The sequence below is a fragment of the Rattus norvegicus genome, chromosome 12, assembly GCF_036323735.1.
Source record: "Rattus norvegicus strain BN/NHsdMcwi chromosome 12, GRCr8, whole genome shotgun sequence".
In the NCBI taxonomy this organism is placed as follows: Eukaryota; Metazoa; Chordata; class Mammalia; order Rodentia; family Muridae; genus Rattus; species Rattus norvegicus.
The window spans coordinates 12,565,025-12,588,811 of NC_086030.1; the positions used below are offsets into that span (position 1 = coordinate 12,565,025).

The 23,787-nt window shown below is 42.2% G+C and overlaps 1 protein-coding gene across 12 annotated transcripts in view; it reads right to left on the reverse strand.

The window, feature by feature from the left end:
* Pan3 (poly(A) specific ribonuclease subunit PAN3) overlaps nucleotides 1–23,787 on the reverse strand; it is a 124,232-nt gene that overhangs the window by 52,190 nt on the left and 48,255 nt on the right. For 9 of the 12 annotated variants that reach the window (XR_010056399.1, XM_063271439.1, XM_346914.10 and 6 more), the window contains one exon: nucleotides 6,827–6,974. The exons of 1 other annotated variant lie outside the window; for it this stretch is intronic. Coding sequence is in view for 9 of the 11 variants with exons in the window: in XM_063271439.1 (XP_063127509.1) it covers nucleotides 6,827–6,974 (148 nt within the window). In the remaining 2 variants the exon portion in view is untranslated. Of the gene's footprint in view, nucleotides 1–2,333; nucleotides 2,357–6,826; nucleotides 6,975–23,787 lie in introns of those variants that run through there. 2 more of the 12 variants (XM_039089928.2, XM_063271441.1) reach the window with 2 other exon arrangements.

Consider the following 23,787-nt stretch of genomic DNA (forward strand, 5'->3'; position numbering starts at 1 on the left):
GACGACCACCCACATGATTATTTTCCTTTCTACATCTCCATATGGCGATCTTCCCTTTGACCTAAGGTCAGCCCTGCTTCTATAAACAGCAGAATTTCCAGACGAGCTATAATTAATTCAACCTTTATCCTCAGAATATTGATTGTGTTTGAAACAAAGAAATTAAATCCCTAAAATTATGTATAACTCACCCACCTTCCTCACTGTCCTATGTGATGTTTACCTTTCTTTTGCCTCTAATGTATGAAAAAAACAGTAAAGTGACCTGGGTGTCCCCAAACTTGCCCACAAAAGATGACAGGCTCTTTTGTGGTCTTTTCACTGACAGTGATCTCTTAAACCACAGCATTTAGACGACTTCAATGGAACATCAGAACAGAGTAGGGAGCTTGGTTCAGCAGGAACTCCTAAAACAAACTGTACAAGGAAAATGTGCACGCCCACAGCAGGACGCACCTGTAATAGAGCAGCCTCGTCACCATGTGCATGCCATGCTTTCTCTCACAAGCAGAATCTAGTAGACCAGCCTCGTCACCATGTGCATGCCATGCTTTCTCTCACAAGCAGAATCTAGATTCTCAAGTAGCAGAAAACTTGGGGAAAAGGATAGAAAAGGCAACAAACTTAACCTATTATTTTGTGTGCTAGTATAAAAAGAGATTGAGTATTAAAATGAGTACATGAAAGGCTGGATACTACATTAATTTTTGGAGCAAAAGAATTAATTTTTTTTTCTTCTCAGTTCACTTAGAGGTGGCTAGGTCAGTTACTATAGTTGCTTTGATAACCTTTTATCAGTAAAAAAAAAAAAGGATAAAGTGAGTTATGAAATTAAAATACAGGCTCAAAATGGGTAAATAATACTTCAAAGTTTTCCACTGTAAATACTTTGCATCTAAAGAGACAGAAATGTAGCACAGTCACTGAAAGCAGTGTAGTGTAGAGCCTGAGTGTGGAGAAAAAGGCCCAGGTTTCCCACTCACGCAGCTTCTGGCTGACTAGAGAGATGTTGGCAAGAGATTTGAATACCTGCCCCCAACTATTTTATAACCAAGAAATACACCTGTGTTCTATGTAGTCTCTGCAGCGTAGCCCACACTATTACACACACTGTGAGGCAAGATGACAGAGCAGTTCCTGAAGCATCTCCATTGGACCCATCTCCATAGGTATTTCATCAGCACATGCCCTACCCCCAACAAGTGACGACTACTACTAGTTACCAGTTTCAGAACCATTACTACAAATGTGGAAAGTTATTTGTGAAACTTGGGGATGGGGAGGTGGCAGGGGGGAATAATGTACACACAGGGGGCCATCTCATTTTAGTAATGTCAGTGTGTACAAGATTCATGACCAAATAACTCTGAACTAAATGCTCAACTAACCCTTCAGCCCACGTCACTGCTTATTTATTTAGAGAAGGAACAAGAAAGGGCTAAGTCTGTAAGATTCAAATGCTAATCGAACAGATAGGGCTACAGCCATTCAGATAACTCCTGCAGAGTGAGGCCTGCCCCTAACTACAATCCCAGCAGCAACTGTACTCTGCATTCTCTCTCCACTGGGTGTCTACAATAAGCTGAAAAGTGACAGGAAATGCTGCCTGGAGCTGTGAGCCTCTTTGATCTGAAGCAGAAGGAATGACTTGGGTCTCTCCACACTCACACTCACCTAAGACTCACAAATGATCTAGGCTTTTGCTAACACATGCTCTCTCTGCCTCTCAGTTTAGTCAGAACTAGCAGACTGCACGAATGCAGCAGGCTCCTGCAGCGACAGAACTCCCTTAATGTCCACCTAAACAAAGGTAGATTGGGTAGGGTTTTTATTCCTACACGAGTACAGCAAGGAAGATCACAGAACATTAAAATCTAATGGAAGAATCACCATCCTGGTTTTGCTATTTCTCTTCATAGTCTTTATTTCTGTAATTGTTTTCTACACCTTAAATGTCACTGAACAATATATTTCAGATTTTAAACTGTCTTCATACAGAAACAAAGTAGCATATGGAAAGCCATAGGACTACTTTGATAGAACTGTCCAGGTTTCAAATGTTTCAAGTCACAGTCATCAACAGCAAAACACTCTTACCTAAGACCTACAGAAGCTCTGCTATAGGTATATGTCACTTAATCTGCCAATCATCAATGAAGGGACCCTATCCCCACTTCCCATCCAGCCCCTCCCCTCAGCTCAGGGACAAGACAGCCAACATAGAGCAATGCACACTGGAACACCACAACTGCAACCCTCATGTCTAAGAGGCAGGGTAAGCAGGGCTTTCCCCAGCCAGGAGTCATATGTACTAGTAGCTACGTAAGCCTTACCTGACATGCCTCCAAGCCAGCTGCAGCAGCCACATCCCCCTCTGCGCCAAAAACGTCTTGCCTCAGTTTCCTGAAATTCCCAAGTAGGACAGGAATACAACCAGATGGCATCCCCAACCTGGGTCTGGTCTAGAATTCCACTGCCAGCAACCTTCCCCAGGGCACCATAGTCTGTGTCTGCACCTGCATTCATGCCGCAGCCCCTTTTCGGACCAGCTCAACATTAAAGGACAAAATGCTTCTCTGCTCACAAACTCTTTAAGGCCCTGATCTTAACAGTAAAATAACTATTACCTTTTAAAATCTGTTTTTAATTTAAAAGAGTAATACTCAAACTAGAGAACCTTAAAAGATCTGAAAAGATCAGCTGACCACACCTGAAAACCAAAGTAGTTACAAAAGATGGACACGTGCGACTTTAAAGTAAGACTGAACACGTGCTTTAAAGCTGCTGATCACCTCAGTGGTCAGTGCCTCACCACACAGACTTCTAGCTCCCATGCTGTTAAACTTCCTTGAGATTTACTTGTTTGACTTAGTCAACTACATAAATTAAACATTAATTCTTAAAAGTTCTTCAAAGATGTTTATTGAATTATTAAAAATCACTGTATTCAAGAAATGTTCACCAGCTAAGAAATTATTTCCCAATACAAATAATTAGGTTTTATTGAGTAAGCTTTATTAAGCATTGCAAATACTTAAATTTGTGGTAGGTTAGAAAAAAATAAATAACCTGGTCCTCTTTAGAAATCTAAATTAAGATCTAAAACAATTCAATTCAGATTATAATTCAAAATAAATTTATGGTAAAATTACTTAAGAATTTCGTAGAATCCATTTTATGGTAGACTTGTAAAACAATTACAAGGAAATGTGTTTAGAGTTCTCTTCTGCTCAACATGATCATGTTTAGAACTCATACATCTATGACTTTGCAATATTACATTCTTAATGGACACGAGACAATCAAGGTCGTGGCCCCTGACCTCTCTTGCTCTCTAACTCAGGGATGCTGTAAGGTCGGATGCCCACTGTTGGCCATTTCCAGTTGAACATATCCGTAGCTGGGTATCTGCTACTAATACAGACAGATACATCCAGGCCAGCAGAGCCGTGGGTTTCATTTTACTCACAATATTCTCATCTTTACAATTTATAGGATGTATTTTTTTTAACCTATACATTTTGTCAATTTAGTTATTTTTCCTGGTTTCCCTTCCCTCCTACCTTTTAAAGAACAGATCGGTTTTATGGATATATACATACATGAACTAATGTAAAGAAAGTAATTAAAACTATGTGGGAAACACTTTACGAGCATCCGACAAAGGATAAGAAACTAGTAGCAGTGATGGTGATGGCCAAGTACAGCACAGTTCGACACAACCAATCATTTCTGTTTTCTTTCCTCCCGCTGACACGAGAGCTGCGCTGCCTGGGTTAACACCAATGCAGTCCAGACACTCCGGGCAACGTAAGCAGAATGCACAACTCGTCAGCAAGGGCCTATAGACAAGCACTATGAAAACTTGTTTCCATCTACTCAGATGCCTGTAAGATTACAAAAGAAGCCAGATATTCTCCAATTTAGATGAATGAAACCTCTCCCCTTCCTGGGCTCTGTTCAACTACACTTTATTTTGTTTTTAGCAGAGGGAATCTTCTGACCCAAACCCTTTAACATTAAGGTCTGTAATGTACACATTTAAAAATTTTTAAACATTAAAGAGCAAGAATGATGAACCAGTTCACGCTCCCATCTCTCCCCCTTCACTTCTCCCCTACACTTTCCCCAAGACCCGAGTAACCACAGCAGTATCAGCCGTTCCACTCACTTGGCACCATTACTTCTGGGACTGAGCAATGAACAACTGGTCCCTTTCTCAGAACACTATTTTCCTTCAGTTCATGAGATTCGGAGCAGAGTAAGTATATGGCTTAGTGACAGAATATTTGCCTAGCACATATGAGGCAGTGGGTTTGAGCCCCAGTCATGTAAAAACAAGCAAATAAAAAACCTAAAATAGAATTGGTAATAAATGAGTATCATTAACAATGCTTACCACAGTAATTACTCTTTTTTCTTATATTAGGCATATAAAATTTACCATACAATATGCTGACTGGTCAATCCGAAAGCCTGAAGGAATGGATGTGTAAAAATGCCCAAGTCACTCTTCTTATTATTTATACATTAATAGCCAACTTTTCAAACTGAAAAATTCTTTCATTAAGCAAAGCAAGGTGTTCAGCCCGAGTCACATGTGCACACGACACACACCACACCACATGAGAATGAAGAACACTGCCCGGAAAACACTTTTAAACACGCTATGGTTATGTCGACTTGTTAACATGTAATTAAAGTTTGCTAATCCTTAGCTTATTAAGTCTATTATAAAATCAAAACACCATTAGGAAAAAGTGTAATTTTAAAAAGTCAGCAAATAGTTTTCATGCTTAAAAATAAATTATTATTTTTGTGGCACAAAAGCTTTAAATTATCATTTCATAAACTTGGCACCTTTCAAAACTTCTAAAACTCAGTTCAGGAAAACCTTTGCTAAGACCACGTCTTTAGAACACTGTCTAGACCAGCTATGTAAAAGTATTCTTATTAGACTGCGCTTGAAAAGTCAATTCTAAGAAAGGTGTTAACTAGTAATTCTTAATTTTTGAAAGGCTATGGAACTCTGATAATAAAACCTGTGACCAGAGGCAAATACCTACTTACAAATAAAAACTCTGAATAACTGTAGGGGTTGCGAAAGCCCCAGCTAATCCTTGTTCCTTACATCTGTAGTCCACAACCCAGGCCACGGAGAACTGCAGCTCATGCACATGTGTCAGTGTGTACACACAACCAAGATATATAGAGAATAACTTACCAAACACTTTCCCAAGCCTTAAAAATATGTTTTTTTTTGGGGGGGGGGGGGGGCTGGAGAGATGGCTCAGCAGTTAAGAGCACTGACTGCTCTTCCAGAGGTCCTGAGTTCAATTCCCAGCAACCACATGGTGGCTCACAACCATCTATAATGAGATCTGGTGCCCTCTTCTGGTGTGTCTGAAGATAGCTATATGTACTTATAGAAATAAAAGTTAATAAAAAATAAAAAAAACGCATCCCCCACTCTCCCTCTCCTTTAAAAAAAAATATGTTTGGGGAAAAATACAGAATTGAAGAATTTTTAAAATTATGTTCTGAAAGGAAAGCACACCTCAGTTTTAATTTTCTCACCTCAAGAATTAAGTCATTAACAAGGTGGTCAGAGAAGAAAAGTATTAATGGATGTGCTTTGTCGTCCCAGCACTGCTGGGGCGCAGCTGAGCTTAGCCGACTGTCACCCAAACAAGTATTCCTCACACAATGGCTAAGTCCAGGAATTTATTTATATGATACGCTGACCTGTGCCCAACGGCCCCAGAGAAAATGGTTGGTTGTCATTAACAGGAAAGAGTAACTATTCTAACACAGTTATGCAGGACAGTAAGTCAAAATTAATTCACCCTAGAGGCTCTGGTGCACCTTTTGCAAATGCAACTAGATGTCATCTATGAAGTTTGTGCTTGAGAACTGCTGCTAACTGGAAAAAAAAACTATAATGCTTTAAATAAAACAAGTGTGAGATTTTGTGGAGGGCTGTGGACTGGACGCAACTGCACCAATGCTACCCAATATCGAACCTTTAAAACAGCTCCCACAAGTTACTAGAAAGCTTCAATACTACGAAGAGGTTGGGGATCTTTTCTAAGCCAAATGCTTTTAAATTTTAAATTCCTCATAATACTCTCTCCTCATTTAAAAAGGCCTTTGCAGGGAGCATGTTACTGCGCCCGTAGTCATAGCACATGGAAAGCCTGAACTCTTTACAAGGATCTAAGTAGGCTCATCAACTACATGCATACATTTATTTCTGATATAAGGCATTAACTAAGAAAATGTTTTATAATTGGCTCATTATTTGTTGATTCTTTATCAAAACAGAATGGTAATTTCTGAAGCTACACAGAAGCACAGACAACCTCTTTCAGAATTTCTAGATGCACAACTGACTGATATGTAGACTATGCTTTTGTAAGGGATGTGAACCCACCTCATGGGGAGGTTTATATTCAGTTCTGACATCACTTTCCAGGGCAGAGAATGTTTGCTAACTGAGCTGAAAAAGACCCACAGGAAAAACCACGGGAAGGAACCAAATGGAAGGAGTGGTGGCAAGGAAGTGTGCAAGTATGGGGCAAGCGAGAAAGGAGGGGGCAGGGCTAATAATACCCGCCGGAACACAAGCTTGTTACTCCAGCTCCGAGTTACCTCAGGCTGAGAAACTAAGATGGATGCTCTTGGTTGCAAAGTGAATCGTTCACGCATACAATTTCAGTTCTAATAAAATAAATTAAAAAACAAAAACAAACAAACAAACAAACAAAAACCCCACAATGCTTACAGATCTGATACCTGAAACTCACTAGAAAGTTACTCAACTTACCTGGTGCTAATCCAGCAGTAGCAGGACTTCCCATGGATGGGTGAGAGAAAACTTGAGAGAAGGCAGACATATTTGACTGGGACACGTTACTCAGCCTGGAGGTTGATCCTCCTTTAGGTATAAATTCGCTTGCAGTAGGATTTGGTGTCTATTTGAAAATCAAATATAGGAAGTTAACACACTTTTGGCCCCAAACACATTTGACCTTACTAGGTATTACTCTTCAGCGTTTTACTCACTAAACACTTTACTGTAAGAGTGTAAGCCGTTTAGTTTCTATACTGTAGTATAATTATGATAGATTTCTTAGTGGAAATCTGGTAATCAAATCTGAGGTAAAAATGTTTATGTGAAGAATTTAAACCTCCGTAAAACGTAAAATGTGCATGCATCATTTCTAAGCCATCCTTCTACAGTTTTGAGAACTGGAGGTTGAAGCTACTTCAAAACTGGACAACAACTTTCAAACTTCTATCTTTAAACCACTTCCCAGGATAAGGATCAAAAATGCCTTTCTTTCTAAATTAACCATTTCCTTTACTGTAAGAACAAAGAATCCCCCGATATGGTAATATGCAAAGTCAAGAAAAACACCTAAGGCCAACATAGGAAGCAAAGGACAAGACAAAAGTGTCGAAAGTAAAGGCCCTGCTGTGTGGCGTCCATCCCAGTAACTCACTGCAGCACTCATCACGTAAGAGGCGATCTTTCACAGTGGCACTACCATATGACTTCCTATATATTCAAGGTGGGTATCACTTTTGGCTTTAAGGACTACTAAAAATCATGACACTATGTATTAAATTCATAAAGCCTGTTTCTGTCCACTTGGAATTCTCACAAGATAGAAAATAAAAAGATGAACTAATTATTATTACCACAACTTCCTTATTTGATATGAATAATGTAAGAGTTCAGAGTACTAGATCAGAAAGGGAATAAGCCACAGGCTAAACAAATTAAAAACTTTAAATTGATGTTACCAGTAACTAAGGTGACTTAACTAAGTCGAGCTGACGCCGTTACTCGCTGTGAGCATCCTGGAAGCACCGCGCACGGCCCCCATGACACACCTAAGACTGAAACTCTGAAAGGAATGGCCAGACCTAGGCCAAAGTATGTTTTCCAAAGAAAATCCCCATTTTAATCACATAAAGGTATTAAAAAAGAAAAATCTCCAAATACTGGCATTTCCAAAAATAGTGGCATGAAGTGGATGGCCCCAACTTCCAGAACAGAAAGCAAGCCAATGAGAGCTGGTGCTGCAGCGCCTTCAAGTCACAGGAGGCTAATGGCAGCTAAGAGGCACCAGCCATGGCAGCCCCAGGCTGCACCAGTCAACCTCACATCTATTTTAGAGAGGAGAGGCAAAAGAAAAGCTACCAGAAATCTCATGTAAGAGTTCAAAATGCACCAGACAGTGATGAAAGCCTTTAAGCCCAGCACTCAGGAGGCAAAGGCAGTTTAAGGCTAGCCTGCTCTACGGAGAGATTACAGGACAGCCAAGGCTATACAAAGAAAACACCCCTTCTTGAAAAACCAAGGTGGGAGGAAAAATGTACAAAGTGCCTATGAAAAATGGCAACTTCAAGATTCCAAATTTATTGGAGAGACAATAAAATTAGATAGGGAAGGGGTTGGGGATTTAGCTCAGTGGTAGAGCGCTTGCCTAGCAAGCCCAAGGCCCTGGGTTCGGTCCCCAGCTCCGAAAAAAAAAAAATTAGATAGGGAAAATCATATTTTCGTATATTCCGAAAAAATAAAACTCACCCTCTCCATTATGCTGTAATTATACTGATTGAAATAGACTACCAGATTTCAAAGTTGAGTTTCTCCAATTTAAGTCCATTTTGACGTCTCTAGCCTGTATTTGTGTGTGTTGGAGGAGGAAGGTTTGTGTTTGCAGTCATGACAGGGAATGCTTCCATGTGGGGTCAGAGCCAACCTCTGTTTTTTGACTATCAGTCGCACCTTGTGTTTAAAATGGCTTCTCAGTGGACCTAGGATTCACTGACACAAGCTCCATGGGCTGGCCAGTAAGCCTCAGGAATCCTATCACTCCACAACAGGAATTACACGGAATTACACGGGAATACACGGGAATTACAAAAGCCTGTCATTAGCCCTGGCGATCATGCGGGAGTTGGGATCCAAACTTAGGTCCTTATGCTTGCATAGCAAGCACTACCAACCAAGGCATCACTCGCCCAGCCACACGGAAGCCTATTTTTAAGGGTGTCTATAAAAAAGAAAATGGAGAAGAAGGTTCACTGTGCTTATAACAATCATCTACCAAAGGGCTCAAAACTCATCACAGTAGAATTTATTAAAATTAACTTCCCACCCACTGTTAAACTGGGGAAAAGGTCCTGAAATCTTCACCTTTCCCGCTCCTTCTCTTGAGTAGATGGCTTGTGAGTTTGTTCAGCAGTGAGCACTTGAGCTCAGAAATAAATACCAAGCTCGAAAGAATACAGGAAAAAGCAAAGGGGTACTAGTGACAGATCATGTTAGGCAGAACAGAAAAGTATCATGGTTTTTTTTTTTTTTTTTTTTTGGTTCTTTTTTTCGGAGCTGGGGACCGAACCCAGGGCCTTGCGCTTCCTAGGTAAGCGCTCTACCACTGAGCTAAATCCCCAGCCCCAAGTATCATGTTCTTTATCCCTAACTCATACGACTCTCATGATAAAGCTCAGGAAGTCAGTCAATATAACAAAAGGATGCATTCAGGACAGTGAAAATGTGGCACCTACACACAACAGAATCGCACAGCTTTAGCAAAGGAAAATCAGGAAATCTGAAAGTGAATGGATGGAGTTTCAAAGAATTAGAGTACTGAGGTAACCCCAAATCAAAAGGACAAAGGCCCCAAGTTCTTGTCCATATGTGGGTGCTAACCTAGGATCTTAGACATCAGTGTTTAACTTAGAAGCCAGGTAACGAGGAGGGGCATTGGGAGTATGAGGAGTGTAGAAACATTTTAAAGGAGGTGGGATAATAGAATATGGGTGATATGAAGTGGAAAGAAAATGGGGAGTAAAGTGTTGGGGAGAGGGATGAGAAAACAGAGGAGGCACTAGAGTGAGGAAACCATAACACTAAATAAGTTGGAGAAAATGATATGGAAACCTATTTTATAGGCTTTCAGATGCACTCTCTCCTCCCTCTCTCTCCTCCCCCTCCCAAACACACACACACACACACACACACACACACACACACACACACACACACACACACACACAGAGTTTATAACTAGAGTCATTCTACTTGGGATAGTGTTCCTCCTACCAGAAGCCACAGGTTGCCAAATAGACCCAATGCCAGGGTTCAGATTTTGACCCTCAAATTGTTGCTCAGGGGTTCGGAGATCCCCAGAATACAGGCTATTCCCATGGCCCTTGGCTGCTTGACAGTTAAGCCCCTATTGCTGAAGACCGCACATATTTTAGTCACAGGACAGGGAAAAAAAAAAATCAAAACTAGAACTAGGCTGCTGGGGAAGAAACATCATCCAAAGTTTCACCCCACAAAGGATCCTGCATGTTACATAACAAATAGCCTGGAAAGATTTGCCTGAGCAAAAGTAGCATGGCACAGCTGTCGTAGAATAATTGCTTTCTGATTGGCTAGATGGCCCACTCAGCAGGAGAAAACCCATGCTGGGTACTGTAGTCTGGCCAAGGACTATGGCCATGGAGCTTACAGTCCCCAGAGGTGAACTTATCATCTCGCTCCAGTATCAAACTGCTCTCTAAGTGAGTATCTCTATTGTAGATTAGTGATGCTCTCAGCCCTCGGAGAAGCATTTCTGTGTAGTGGCTATAATGTCATTAACACATAAACTCACAACTGGACAAAGTGCGGCAAAAAAGCGAAGTTGGGGTGCTCAGCCATAAACGAGAAATTTACTTCCTGCCACCTTCTCCTCATCTGTGAGTATCAAGAGCAGAGGATGGAAGACTGGGGAGAAATAGTGTCTTCTGAGCAAGACAGAACCAACTCAAACTCACTCGGGACCTCACTGTTGCTGTGGCGACCTATACAAGACCAAGCCATTCAACATTCCAACAGAGAAGGGGCTCACAAGCCCCTACCTCTGCCTGGACAGCTGACGGCTGCTGGAAGAGGAGTCTATTTTTCTTTAGGAATGTGCTTCAATAAATTGCCCAACACCCATTTGTGTATGGGCAGCAAAACACTGGACTCAGTGGAGTATTGTTTTAAAAGGACATTGAGATGTAATTGTCTTGAAGAGGGGCTCAGGGAGTAGAAGAGAGGGAGTAGAGGATTGTATCCGTGATGAAGTTGCCAGAGAATAAATTTTATAGTAGCATTTTTAAAAAGATTTGATTTTTTTAAAAAGTGTACTACTTAAAGTCTTTTTAGAATATGAAGTTTCTTCTTTTACATATTAGGGAGAATCCACAAGTAAAAACACCTGAACTTTTTTATTATTATTATTATTATTATTATTATTATTATTATTATTATTATTATTATTATTTATATGAGTACACCATAGCTGTGTTCAGACACACCAGAAGAGGGCATCAGATCCCATTACAGATGGTTGTGAGCCACCATGTGGTTGCTGGGAATTGAACTCAGGACCTCTGGAAGAGCAGTCAGTGCCCTTAACCCCTGAGCCATCTCTCCAGCCCCCACACATCTGAACCCTTTTATATTAAAGTAATTACAGTCAGGCGGTGTGGTTGCTCACACCTTTAATCCCAGCACTTGGGAGACAGTGCCAGGTGGAGTGGATTTCTGAGTTTGGAGCTAACCTGATCTACACTGAGTTCTAGGACAGTCGGCTACACAAAGAAACTGTCTCAAAAAAACCAAAGGGGACGGTGGGGGGCAGGGGCGGGTAGTGGGGAGAGAATTACAAGTCGATTTCCAGGTGTGGTGGCACACTATTAGCTTGAACTAGTTCCAGGCCAGGCACTGGTACATAGTGAGACCCTGTCTTACACACTAAACCTAATACACTGAGGAATCGTCTAATTTAGTTCCTGTAGTCAGATATTGTCCACTTCATCTCATTTAATTCCTGTGTGTCTGTGTGTGTGTGTGTGTGTGTGTGTGTGTGTGTGTGTGTGTGTGTGTGTGTGTGTGTGTGAGAAAAAGCACTATGCCCCATACATGCACATTTGTCTTTTTGTTTCAACTGTGTAAGTAGGTGGGGAATGTGACATCAGGATGGGTGCAGCAGAGGCCAGAGCATCAGATCCCAGAGCCAGAATTACAGGCGGCTGTGGGCTGCCCTACATGGGTTCTGGGACTTGTACCTTACACTTTAACAAGCAGTAAGTGCTCTTAATCACTGAGGCATCTCTCCAACCCTGCCCCACCCCAGTTTTCTTTTTCCTATTCATTTTTGCACTGAATTTGCTTTCTTTGGGTGTGACTTACCATTTTTTTAAGATTTACTTATTATATATAAGTACACATTTATTTATTATATATAAGTATTTATTATATATAAGTATATATATCAGACACACCAGAAGAGGGCATCAGATCTCATTACAGATGGTTGTGAGCCACCATGTGGTTGCTGGGATTTGAACTCAGGACTTTTGGAAGAGCAGTCAGTTCTCTTAACAACTGAGCCATCTCTCCAGCCCCCTACCATTTTGTTTTTAAGGATGAAACTACAATCACTTACTGTAAAAAACCCACTTTCCTAAGAGACATTTGTTTTAGTAAACCCCCCAATTATTACCAACTTAGTGGTGTCCTATATCTTTTGATGTATGTCTATTCAGTTTGAAACATTGTCCAATTTCTTTTTATTTCCTCTTTGACCCCTAATTAGAAGTATGTCACAGATTTCTAATTCTACTATGTTCAAATCCTATTTTATGATGAGTTCTTTTACCTTTATTAAGATTTGCACAATAATCCAGAATTGGTCTTTATCTTGGTCTTGGTTTTTATAAAGGACATGTATGCGACTATTGCCAGGCAGAATGTTCTGTAAATGCTAATTGAGTTGTTCAACTCTCATCTCCCACTGCCTTCTTAAAAAATAGGAGAAAAGGGCACTGATATCCCCATTATCTGTTTCTCCTTGCAATTCTATCAGGTTTTGTCACCTGTTTTTAGCTAAATCAACAATACAGAATGACATGTCTATCCTCTTAATAGCTGAATGGTACACTGCACCTCTTGGTATTATAACTGTTAGCCCTGTAAAGTCTAGCTTGTACCACATAATGTATAAATGTCCTAGCTTTCTTTTGAGTAGGTTAGTGGATGTTCTAGCATAGATCTAATGTGTGTGTGTGGGGGGGGGGGGTTGTTTGTATGTCTATGCTGAATGTGTGTAATGTATTCATAAGCACCTGGGGTAGGGAATACAGGGTGGACACACCCACGTGCAGCCCAGAAAAGATGGATAGACTCTTCCTCTACTGCTCTGAAGGGAAATGCTCTCACTGAACCTGGGGCTCATTGATTTTTGGCTAGGCTGGCCTGCCAGCAACCCCACCAACATACCTAATCCATTAGCCCCAGTGCTGGGGTTGCGGGCAAGTACTTTTTTTTAAGTAGGTGCTTGAGGATATGACCTCAGATCCTCGTGCTTGCACAGCAGGCACTTTTACAAACAGTGCCAACATGCCTAGTCCCTCTCTAAAGCAAGCATCTTACTAGCACCATTATACCTTTTACTATCCAGTGTGAAACGCTGTCCATTACTGTGGAGCTCAGAGAACGTAGATTTAACACCACTACAAATAGGGCTGGCTGAAAGCCATCATGTGACTCCCGCTTCCATCCGGGCAGCCCCTCTGACCCTAAGCATTTTTCATTTATCTCTTGATGAATTAAGCTAAAATTCTCTTCTGCTGTTGTCATAATTCCCTCAGGTTTTCAAGTATCCTTAGATTTTCACAAACTGTCTTCCGTTTGCTGAGGCCACCATAACCAACCACCGGACACCACAAACAGAAACAATCCTTTTTCTAAGTCTCACAAGCTAGACATCCAGGATCAAGGTGGCACCTACCACCAGAGGTTTCTCTGAGGCTCTCTCTTCTAGACAGCTGCTTTCTCACTGTATTCCCCAGATCTTTACTCTGTACATCAGATCCCTGGCATCCATCCCTTTGTTACAAGACTAACAATTACACTGGCTTAGGGTTCCCTCCATGTCCTCATTTAGCCTTAATAATCCCTGGAAGGCCTCATCTCCACATATAGTCATGAGAGGAGTTAGGCATCAATAATATAGTCATATATGAATGGATGACAGAGGGACATAATTCAGTCCATAACACTATCATCCAGCTCAAGTAATATCTCAGATACAATGGAAGAAAAGTATCATTTTTTTCCATTTCTCCCTGTAGACTTTTACTATTGTCATTTTTTAACAGTTACAAACTCTACAGACGTTGTAATTATTTTGAACAGCCAATTTTCTTTCAAAAAGAAATGAGCCATTTTTTTCTTATAATTTACTCATACTATTTTTGCATGTGGTGTAGCTAGATAGCTATTTAGATTCTGTAGAGAAGGGAGTCCATGGGGATTTAGTTCTGTTGAAAGTACTTACTTTAGTATCTATTAGAATATATCTAGTGGTAATGTTTATTTGTTTGTTTGTTTTTCCCCCCAGGGAAGGGAGTAGTTCTGGTTCTGGCAGTGCAGGCCAGGCAGCCATCCTACCCACAATCCTACTACCTAACTCTATGTTGGGGCTATGGGTCTTGACTTTCCCGCTTTTGGGTGTCTGGAAAAAAGGTCATTTGTTTTTGCAGATCAGGGCCTTGCACACACGAGACAGAGCTCTACCACTGAACACCACTTGCTGTTTTGCTTGTTGAGAATTTTTTAATTTGTAATAATGGGTCACAAAAGATTGCCTTTTACCAACGGCAACATCTTACATGACCATAGCACATCTTCAAAATCATAGAACTAGGCCTAACGTGGTCATTTTTAACTAAACTATAAATCAATTTACCTTGAGTTTTGCCAAGTTCTACAAGTGCTCATTTGACTACATTTTCATATTTTCCCTGAATGCAGAAGTTTGGTATGGCATGCTTTTTTGCTTCTGATACATTAAAGATACCGTTATACTATCCTGAGCTACATGTGGTGGCACACACTTTTTTTTTTTTTTTAATGTGAGTACACTGTCACTGTCTGCAGACATACCAGCAGAGGGCATCTGATCCCATTACAGATGGTCATGAGCCACCATGTGGTTGCTGGGATTTGAACTCAGGACCTGTGGAAGAGCACCACTGAGCCATCTCTCCAAGCCCGTGGCACACACCTTTAATCCCAACACTTCGGAGACAGGAGCAGGATTTCTCTCCAAGCTGGAGGCATCCTCGTCTACACAGTGACGCATACTAAAGAGACCCTTTTCAAACCAAATGAAGAAACCCGCTGCTCCTGCACTGTCTGACAGTTTGCATCACTTCAGTGAGAAAGAGGCTACCTGAACACAGCTGTCTTCCCCCAGTGCTGTCAGTCTGTGGAGCTTAGTGCCCTTTGTTTACTGTTTGTGTGTTGTGGTTCTGGGCTGACTTCATCCATAGGCTTAAACTTTTATCAGCTTCAGAAAATGCTTGCCCTTTAATTCTCAGAGTGATTTTTTTTCTTTACAACTCCATCTCTCTTCAGGGACAACAATCAAGTATATTAAAGCAGCTGCTGGTGCCTCATACCTCTTTTTCATATATATAGTCTTTAAGTCCATTCTACAAACTCCAACCTCCCGACGTTCCTATCCAATCTCTCTAACTTTTATTGATTTGTAGTTGAGATTCACATCATGCAAACCCCCATTCCCACGCATCTCCCCGTTCCCTCAGATGCACCCTTTGCCCACAAAATAAAACACTCACAAACAACAACAAAAACAAAGCACAGAAAACAACTCATCATGGAAACTGTAGTCCTACAGTGTGTCCCACAGTGTGTCCCTCTGTCCACATATGTTCACTTGCAGATGTTCGTTGTAATGAGTCATTGTTCTGGGTCAAGGTCTCTGGTTTCTGTGCCATCAATACTGGGTCCTTACAGGAACTCCTGCTTAGCGAACTGGTGCCCTGTGCCAGAAGACCCTGCACCTTTGGAACAGCACAAATCTCAACAGTTTTCGGATGATAGAGACTTCGGGGTGGGCCAATTAATTCAGAGCCTTGGATCTGGGTGGGAGCTGAGCTGGTCGGTCATCCTGACAGCTCTCTACAACACCAGGCTCTACCACTGCTCTCTGGCTAGGTTACCCAATGCTACCATCACACTGACAGGAAGACAGTCACCTCTCCTATTCTCATGCCCTCAAGGCCAACTTACCCACACCCACACCCACACCTCCAGAGCCAGCTCCACTGTGTTGCCTGGACAAGGTGCAGGGCACGCTCTCCCAAATGCTGAAGCCTGTAAGGAGCTGGGCCTTCTCTGAGGCTCTCACACCTGTCTGGCTCACCCCTGCCTTTACCATCAAGGTCAGCTCCACTGTGTTGCCTAGGCCAGGTGCAGGGCCAGCTTTCCTGGGTGCTACAGTCAGTGAGGAAGCAAGGACAGCACTCCGGTTCCCATGACCCCAGGGACAGCTCTCACTCCCACTCATGTCACCTCATGCTAGAACAGTGGCAGGGCCAGTTCTACTCCACTCTACTAAGTGCTGCAGCTAGCAAGATCAGGGCCAACTCATCTACTCTCATAACCTCAGGGCCAGTTCTCCTGATTGCCACAGGTGAGGGGTGGGGAGGCACCCCCCCCCCAAAAAAAAACACCCATGCCACCTCAAGGCAGATGAGTGGCAGGGCCAGCTCCCCTGAACTCTTTCTTACCTTCCAGGCTGTATCACCTGCACCCCCTCAACCAGAGCCAACCCTGCCGTGCTGGTAAAGTGCAAGGCACATTCAACCAGTGCTGCAGCTGGGAAGGGGCAGGGCCAGCTCACCCACTCTCATGACCCTGGGGTCAGCTCTACCAATGCCTCAGAGGGCTAGGGGTTACAGGGCAGAAGGCATCCCCCTCCCACACAGTACCTCACAGCAAAGGTGCCTTCATTCTCTTCTGCAGGCTGACCTGTGTGCCCTTACCACCAGGGTCAGCTCTCCCAGCAGCAGTCAGTGAGAGGCAGAGCTAGTTTTCCCAAGCTCAGGACCCTGTGGGCAGCTTTCCCAACTGTTGGAGGTGGTAAACATGGTAAGAGATGGGGCCAGCTCTCCAGAGAGCTGCATCCCCTGAGGAAGTCAGTTATGCAAAGCCACTAGATAGCCGTGTAGTCTCCAGCAGCTGCCTCATTTGGTCTCTAGTGATAAAATGAACCATGGACATGGACACTGAACCCTGCCACTGTGTAGCCACAAACCCAAACTTGGCTTTCAGTGGCAACTTGGGCTGGGCCCTCACCATGGTCCCAGGTGGCAGGACTGGGCACTCACAGCAGGCTCCTTCTCTCCACCCTTGAGTCTCCAGTTCCTTCTCTTCAAAATGATCAAGCTATTCCACTTTTCCTCTCCCACACTACCACAAACTTGCAAACTGTGGTGGCTCCCACTCCAGGGTGGCTGTGAGCTGGTGTCCCCTGGGTAACATCCTAACCCATGCTGTGTAGTATGATAACAAGCCTGTGCTGTGCACTGGAGAGCAGGTCTGTGGACAGAGGGCATGGCAGTCTGCAGGTCTCTCTCTCTCTCTCTCTCTCTCTCTCTCTCTCTCTCTCTGTCTCTCTCTCTGTCTCTCTCTCTCTCTCTCTCTCTCTCTCTCTCTCTGTCTCTCTCTCTCTGTCTCTCTCTCTCTGTCTCTGTCTCTCTCTCTCTCTGTCTCTCTCTCTCTGTCTCTCTGTCTCTCTCTCTCTCTCTCTCTGTCTTCCTCCCAAGCTGTACCGCCTAGCCTTGATCTGATTTGATTTGTTTTTGTGAGTCCTAGGCATATGACTACATTGGCCACCAAGCCAGGCATCAAGCTAGGATGAACGAAGGCCTGCGTCTGCTCTGCCCCTGACCGTGATGTAAGAACAGCACCACGATAAAGGGTGGGGACTATCCAATCTCTTTTACACGCCAGATACTAGCTTTAAGTTTCAAACCTTTCATTTTCTTATCTAAAAGTTTAACTTATCTTCCGTACTTGCACTGACATGCTTTGTCTTCCCTCAAGCTTTCCAAACCATGGAGACGGGATTGTGGCATTTTTGTGTTGCTAACTACTTCGCCATTACTCTGGGAGTTGATCACATCTCTGCAGGAGTCCTTTCCTTTTTTGTGGACAGAGTGATAAACTATTCTTTTATCTTGTTTGATGCTACATTCTTAGACTTTTAACTTGTGTTTCCTTGTGTGCTTATATTGCTTAATATGTAGTTAGACAGGTCCTTTCAAGCCTTTCTTCAATCCTGATTAGTGGATCTGGGAGAGCATTCACTCTAAGCTCAATTTGGTCGCAGGACTGTGGTGAATGCCCTTACCCATTCAATACTTCATGAAACAAACCTTACTTATGTTGCCTGGTGAAAACAAGATTTTTTTTTTCTGGCTTCAAGCAAGTTCTGAAAAGTACGTGGGGGGCTGAAAGGGGAACTGGGAATTTTGCCGTACTAAAATGATCTTTAAAAGCATAAAAAGATGAAGCCTTGAACATGAGGATCTGCACAGTGCTACGCACAGTCTTTGGTTTTTAGAAGTAAAACACACAAAAAGAAAGTAAATGGCAAAGAGAAGACAAAGCTAACCAAAGCCTTCAAGTCTACATTTCCACAAGATGTTTTCTTAACTTCATTAAGTTTGCATTTCTCCTTGTTTAAAGCATATCCAAATATGGTTAATTTAAGATTGTCAAAGTATACTACTAAATTTGTGGATTATTCAAGCCAAGTTTTACCACCTAAGTAAAATGCATGGTGTCTCTTCACAGCGACAGCTCAGTGACTAAGAAGTAAGTAACAGGCATTTCTCTCCTGTAGCCCCTCCAACTTTTCCTTAATAATATTTTGCTCATGTTCACAAAAGGGGCGGAGAGTATATATACAGGCAGGAATATGACAAGTATGAGGATTTGTCACTCAAATATCAGCAAGAATGCTGCCTCTAGGTTGTGAGAAGGCTGAATGCATTTTTTAATTTCTCCTATGTACTTCTTTCACTCTCGACTATTTTCAAAAGCAGACATAACTTGACACCGTTGTAAACAGTAGTTTAAGTTTATAAATCACTGGCTGGATAAATGGTTCAGTGGTTAAGAGCACTGACTGCTTGCTCTTCCAGAGGTCCTGAGTTCAAATCCCAGCAACCACATGGTGGCTCCAACCACCTGTAATGGGATCTGATGCCCTCTTCTGGTGTGTCTGAAGACAGCGACAGTGCACTTATATATAATAAATAAATCTTTAGAAAAGAAAAAGTCTTGGTTCTTGCAAAAAAATTTATAAATCACAAAGCCGTTCATCCATCCCTTCCTATTTGCACGTCTTCGCTGAACAGTGGTAGTGTCCCAGCAATCCGAGTACAGTAGGAGCAGTTTAAAGGAGGCCAAGTCTCACTGTACATACAAGAAAAAGCTTCGGGGTTGGGGATTTAGCTCAGTGGTAGAGCGCTTGCCTAGCAAGCACAAGGCCCTGGGTTCAGTCCCCAGCTCTGGAAAAAAAAAAAAAAAACTTCACACCTAGGACCCTGATTCTTGCTTCCAAGCCTCTGCAGTTACTTACCCGTCCATCAGTGTGTGCACTCCCAATCCTGCTAACAGTCACAAAGCATGCCGTCTAGCTCACTGTCAGAGGGGTCTCGCAGTATGCCATCCAGGAAACCAGTTCTCCGAGTATCCAAGAGAAGAATGTTCATGCAGGTACTTCTCCTCCAGTAACTGTGTATACTTTCTATCCATAATGACTAACAGTTAACCCTACCTGTCCCATTCCACAGAAAAGCAGATTTATTTAGAAGCAGTTTTTCCAACTAAGAATTTGACTATATTTAATCCACAAAATACATTAAGACTTCCAATTTTTTCCGCAATGACATTTTGTCATAAAACTATACTAAGGAAAAGGTTAACAAAATATATATAGCTCTACATTTCAGAACACACGGGCTAAATATGCACCTGGCTAATACTCACTCGTAAGGGTTTGCTCATTCAATAGTCTATCAGCCATCCTAGGCACTGTGGCTGGTACTGCAGGTACTATGCTTCAAAGCTAACAAGACAGAACTTCACAGAGAACACATTCCAAATGGAGGTCTATATTCCCATGAGCCCAGAACACCCATGACACTTAAAACAAGTACCTACACTATGCTACCTACAATTTGCCTCTATGGTTGTGATATAAATAACTGAGTGTAGTATATTAAATTCTAGGGAAACACAAGGTGTCCTCAGAATACTGTGTGGTCTGAAGACAAAGGACAAGCTAGTTAAACCAAGTTGGACATAAAGGGTACACCACATAATGGGGATATCCAAAACGGAGGCTTGAAGGCAGGGAAGTCTGAGGGGCATGGTCTTTCAACAGGCTTTGGTAGTAAAGCAAGAACACAGGCAGAAGACCTAGGTGTCTCTTTATAGAATCTCAACTCTTCTTCCTAATAATAAACCAATGGGCGAAAATGAGAGGAGCAAGATCAGACAGAAAGGAAGGTACTTAGGAATAAGACCAAGAACAGGAAATGGGGTAAGAAATTATCAGTAACAGTAAAAATGAAGGTACTTTAGGACACAAAGAGTTCTTAGTGGAAGAGGGACAGATAAAGACAACAGAATCTAGGAGAAGACACAAAGAAGACCAGACTGGACACTGACAGGTATTTATAACAAAGCTAAGTGGTATACACAAAGTTATTCATGAGTGTGTACAACTGTGCTCAGAGGAAAATGTATCTGAGGGAAAATATACTGTGGTTTGCTTTTTACATGCTCAGTTTGATGTTCTGGGCCATACAGATAAACAGTTCCTATAAAAGCTAATAAGAGAATACTGAAGAGTGACTACAGAGGACTAGAAGGAAGGATTTGGGTCAAATGTAACTAGGAAGCCTGGTGCAACCAAGTCATATGCTACATGCATGGCTGCAATCACAGTAAATGCACTTTTACCTGTTTCTTCCTGCCCTACTTGTTGCTCTTCATTGTCAACTGACAACAGTTCTCAGTGGTGACTAGTGTCACACTCGGTCACCACATCCACGTTACTTGCCCTCTCCTGCAACTGCACCAGTGACATTCTACTTCCTTGCCGTTCATTAATTTTTGTACTTGAAAACCCTGTCTCTTCTCTTTGCTCTGACCCCCAAGCCCTTCCTTCCAATTGTGACAGGAGCTCATCTTTCTTCCTCATAGCTGCAGACAGAAAGTAGAATGAGCCAGAAAGAGAGATGCGTATTCGTAGACAATGAAGCGGGAAGTGGAGTCATCTACGTGAGCCCTTTGCAACTGAACACCCAGACACCAGACACGGAGCTACAACATTTTGTGTTTGCCCTTTTTGGGAGGGTCAGCCTTGTGTTGGTCCGGGTTTTCCCGGCTGTGCTCCCATTTCTTACAGTATACTCTACGCCACGGTATGTTGGAAGTATATAATGTCTTCTAACTTAAAAAAAAAAAGACAGTTAAGAGATCACTGTCAGAGAGACTTTGGGTTTTTGATCTGTGTTGAAACTGGCATCTAAAATTAGATTAAATCCATCTGCACTGTGCTCTGGCCACGCCTGTGGAGAGTGTGGAGAAGAATGGAGTCGGCTGAATAAGAACTGTTCCCCTAGAGCAGTGGTCGTCCTCCCAATGATGCAGTTCTTCATGCTGTGGTGACTTTCCACCGTAAAATTAACTTTGTTGCTACTTCCTATCTGTAACTTTTCCACTGCTATGAATGGTTATATAAAATATCTGATACGCAGATGGTCTAAGGCTACCCCTGTACAGGGTCCTCCTGTAAAAAAAGACCCGCAAAGAGGTCAAGATCCACAGGTTGAGAGTTGATGCACTACAGGCTCGCAGACTTGAACACTTAGCTCTAGCTAGCTGGTGGTGCCATTTAGGGGTGGGGTTATAAACCCTTTAGAAACTAGAGCCTTCTACAAAGGAAATATGTCACTACGGGTAGGCTTTGAAATTTTATAGCCCCACCACATATCCTGTTCTCTGCTTCCCATGTGTGTGAATGAAAATGTTATATGCTTGCCAACTAACATGCCCTCCTTATCATTAATTTTCTAAATTGCCTTTGGGTATGGTATTTATCACAGTAACAAAAAGGTAACTAATACAAATGTCATTAATTTCTGACCAGTAGGTAGCCTCATCAAATTTACACACACACACAAACACACACACTATTTATATATATATATATATATACACACACACACACATATACATACATATACACACATACATACATACATACATATATGTATGTATGTATGTATGTGTATGTATGTATATATGTATGTATGTTAACACTGTCGCTGTCTTCAGACACACCAGAAAAGGGAAGCCGGTTCCATTACAGATGGTTGTGTGCCACCATGTGGTTGCTGGGAATTGAACTCAGGATCTCTGGAAGAGCAGTCAGTGCTCTAACCACTGAGCCATCTCTCCAGCCCCCTCAAAATTATTTTCAAGTGACTGGTGAAAGTGCGGACCTAAGCTATGGTAGGAATGAAAGGCATGAAAGTAGCTCATACAAATAGGAACCAGGCCCCCAAATCTGCTGCCAGTTGCCTAGACATATGAACCCTTTCCTTACGTAGTAGCCTTTCTTTCCGACTACTAAGATAATAGAAGACAAACATGGTGTTTAGAAGGAAGAAATCTTTCCATAGGAAGAAGTCCTTGAAAAGCCAAATGAAAGATTTGCAAACAGAAAAGACAAATTCCAAGGCACACACACTGTACAAGGAGAGAGCACAAACCGTAAGCAAAGGGTCTGAGTTTTACAGGTCCAGCGGCCATTACTTACCAGGAAACACCAAGCTGGGTAGAGTCAGGAAAATGAAATGGGTGAGGCAGAAAGGGTGTTGAGGGGATGGAGGCAGAGAGCTCTGCACTCACTTTAAGGCCACTGCAGTTCTCTAATTCTCCAGAGTCCCAAGGAACCTTAATCTAATAATATATAACCTACTGTAAGCAAAGTCTTACATTTATTACAATCCACTCCATCAAAATCTACAATGTTCCCATTCCTGGATCCTAAGGATGTTTAAACCTAAAGTCGCACTAGAGCCTAGTGAGGAACTGAAGAGCTACCTAAGCATCTAAGGAGCTTCCAAAACTTCTCCGAGCCAGAGAACCGAAACCCAGTCTTTGAGTTTTTAAAATTACATCATCAAGGCTTTGGTCGGTGTTAATAATTTTTTAAAATTCTTAAATTTACACAAATTCTATGAATTCCAGATCAATAGTCCCAACCCTTGCTTCCTTAGAGCAGAAACTAAACACAAAGCAAAAGCACATTTCCTCATAGGTTTTACACCGCCTATCCTCAACAGGAAGCTGGCTCTTGAGGTTTCTTGGTACAGCAGACAGCAGTCTTTGGTAACTATTTTCATGTAAAGCTGAAAGATGATACACTACTAAAATTAAAATGATTCCTTACAAAGTTCTAAAATCTATGTTAAGTAACAGTTAGGCGCTATTACCAACTCCACTTCTTCCAAGCAGCCAGAAGAACAAAGTACTAACTTTTTAATTCTCTAATCTTTGCTTCCTTGTCCTAGCAATCCGTGGCCTCATGTACTGTCCCTCTAATACTGTTTCTAAATTACATCTAAGTCTCTCTCCTGGAAGATAAGCCCGTCTATCGTCCACTTGTACTCTATAGATTCCCATTTTCTCCTAACCATACCTTTCCTTCCTGAGGCCACGTTAGCTCTGTCCTTGATGTCCTCAAGTTCACCCTGGCTAATTAATGCAGCAGTCACTGGACGAGGGCGGAGGGGGTTGAACTGGGGGATACAGGGAATAGGGGGGTGTGCGTGTAT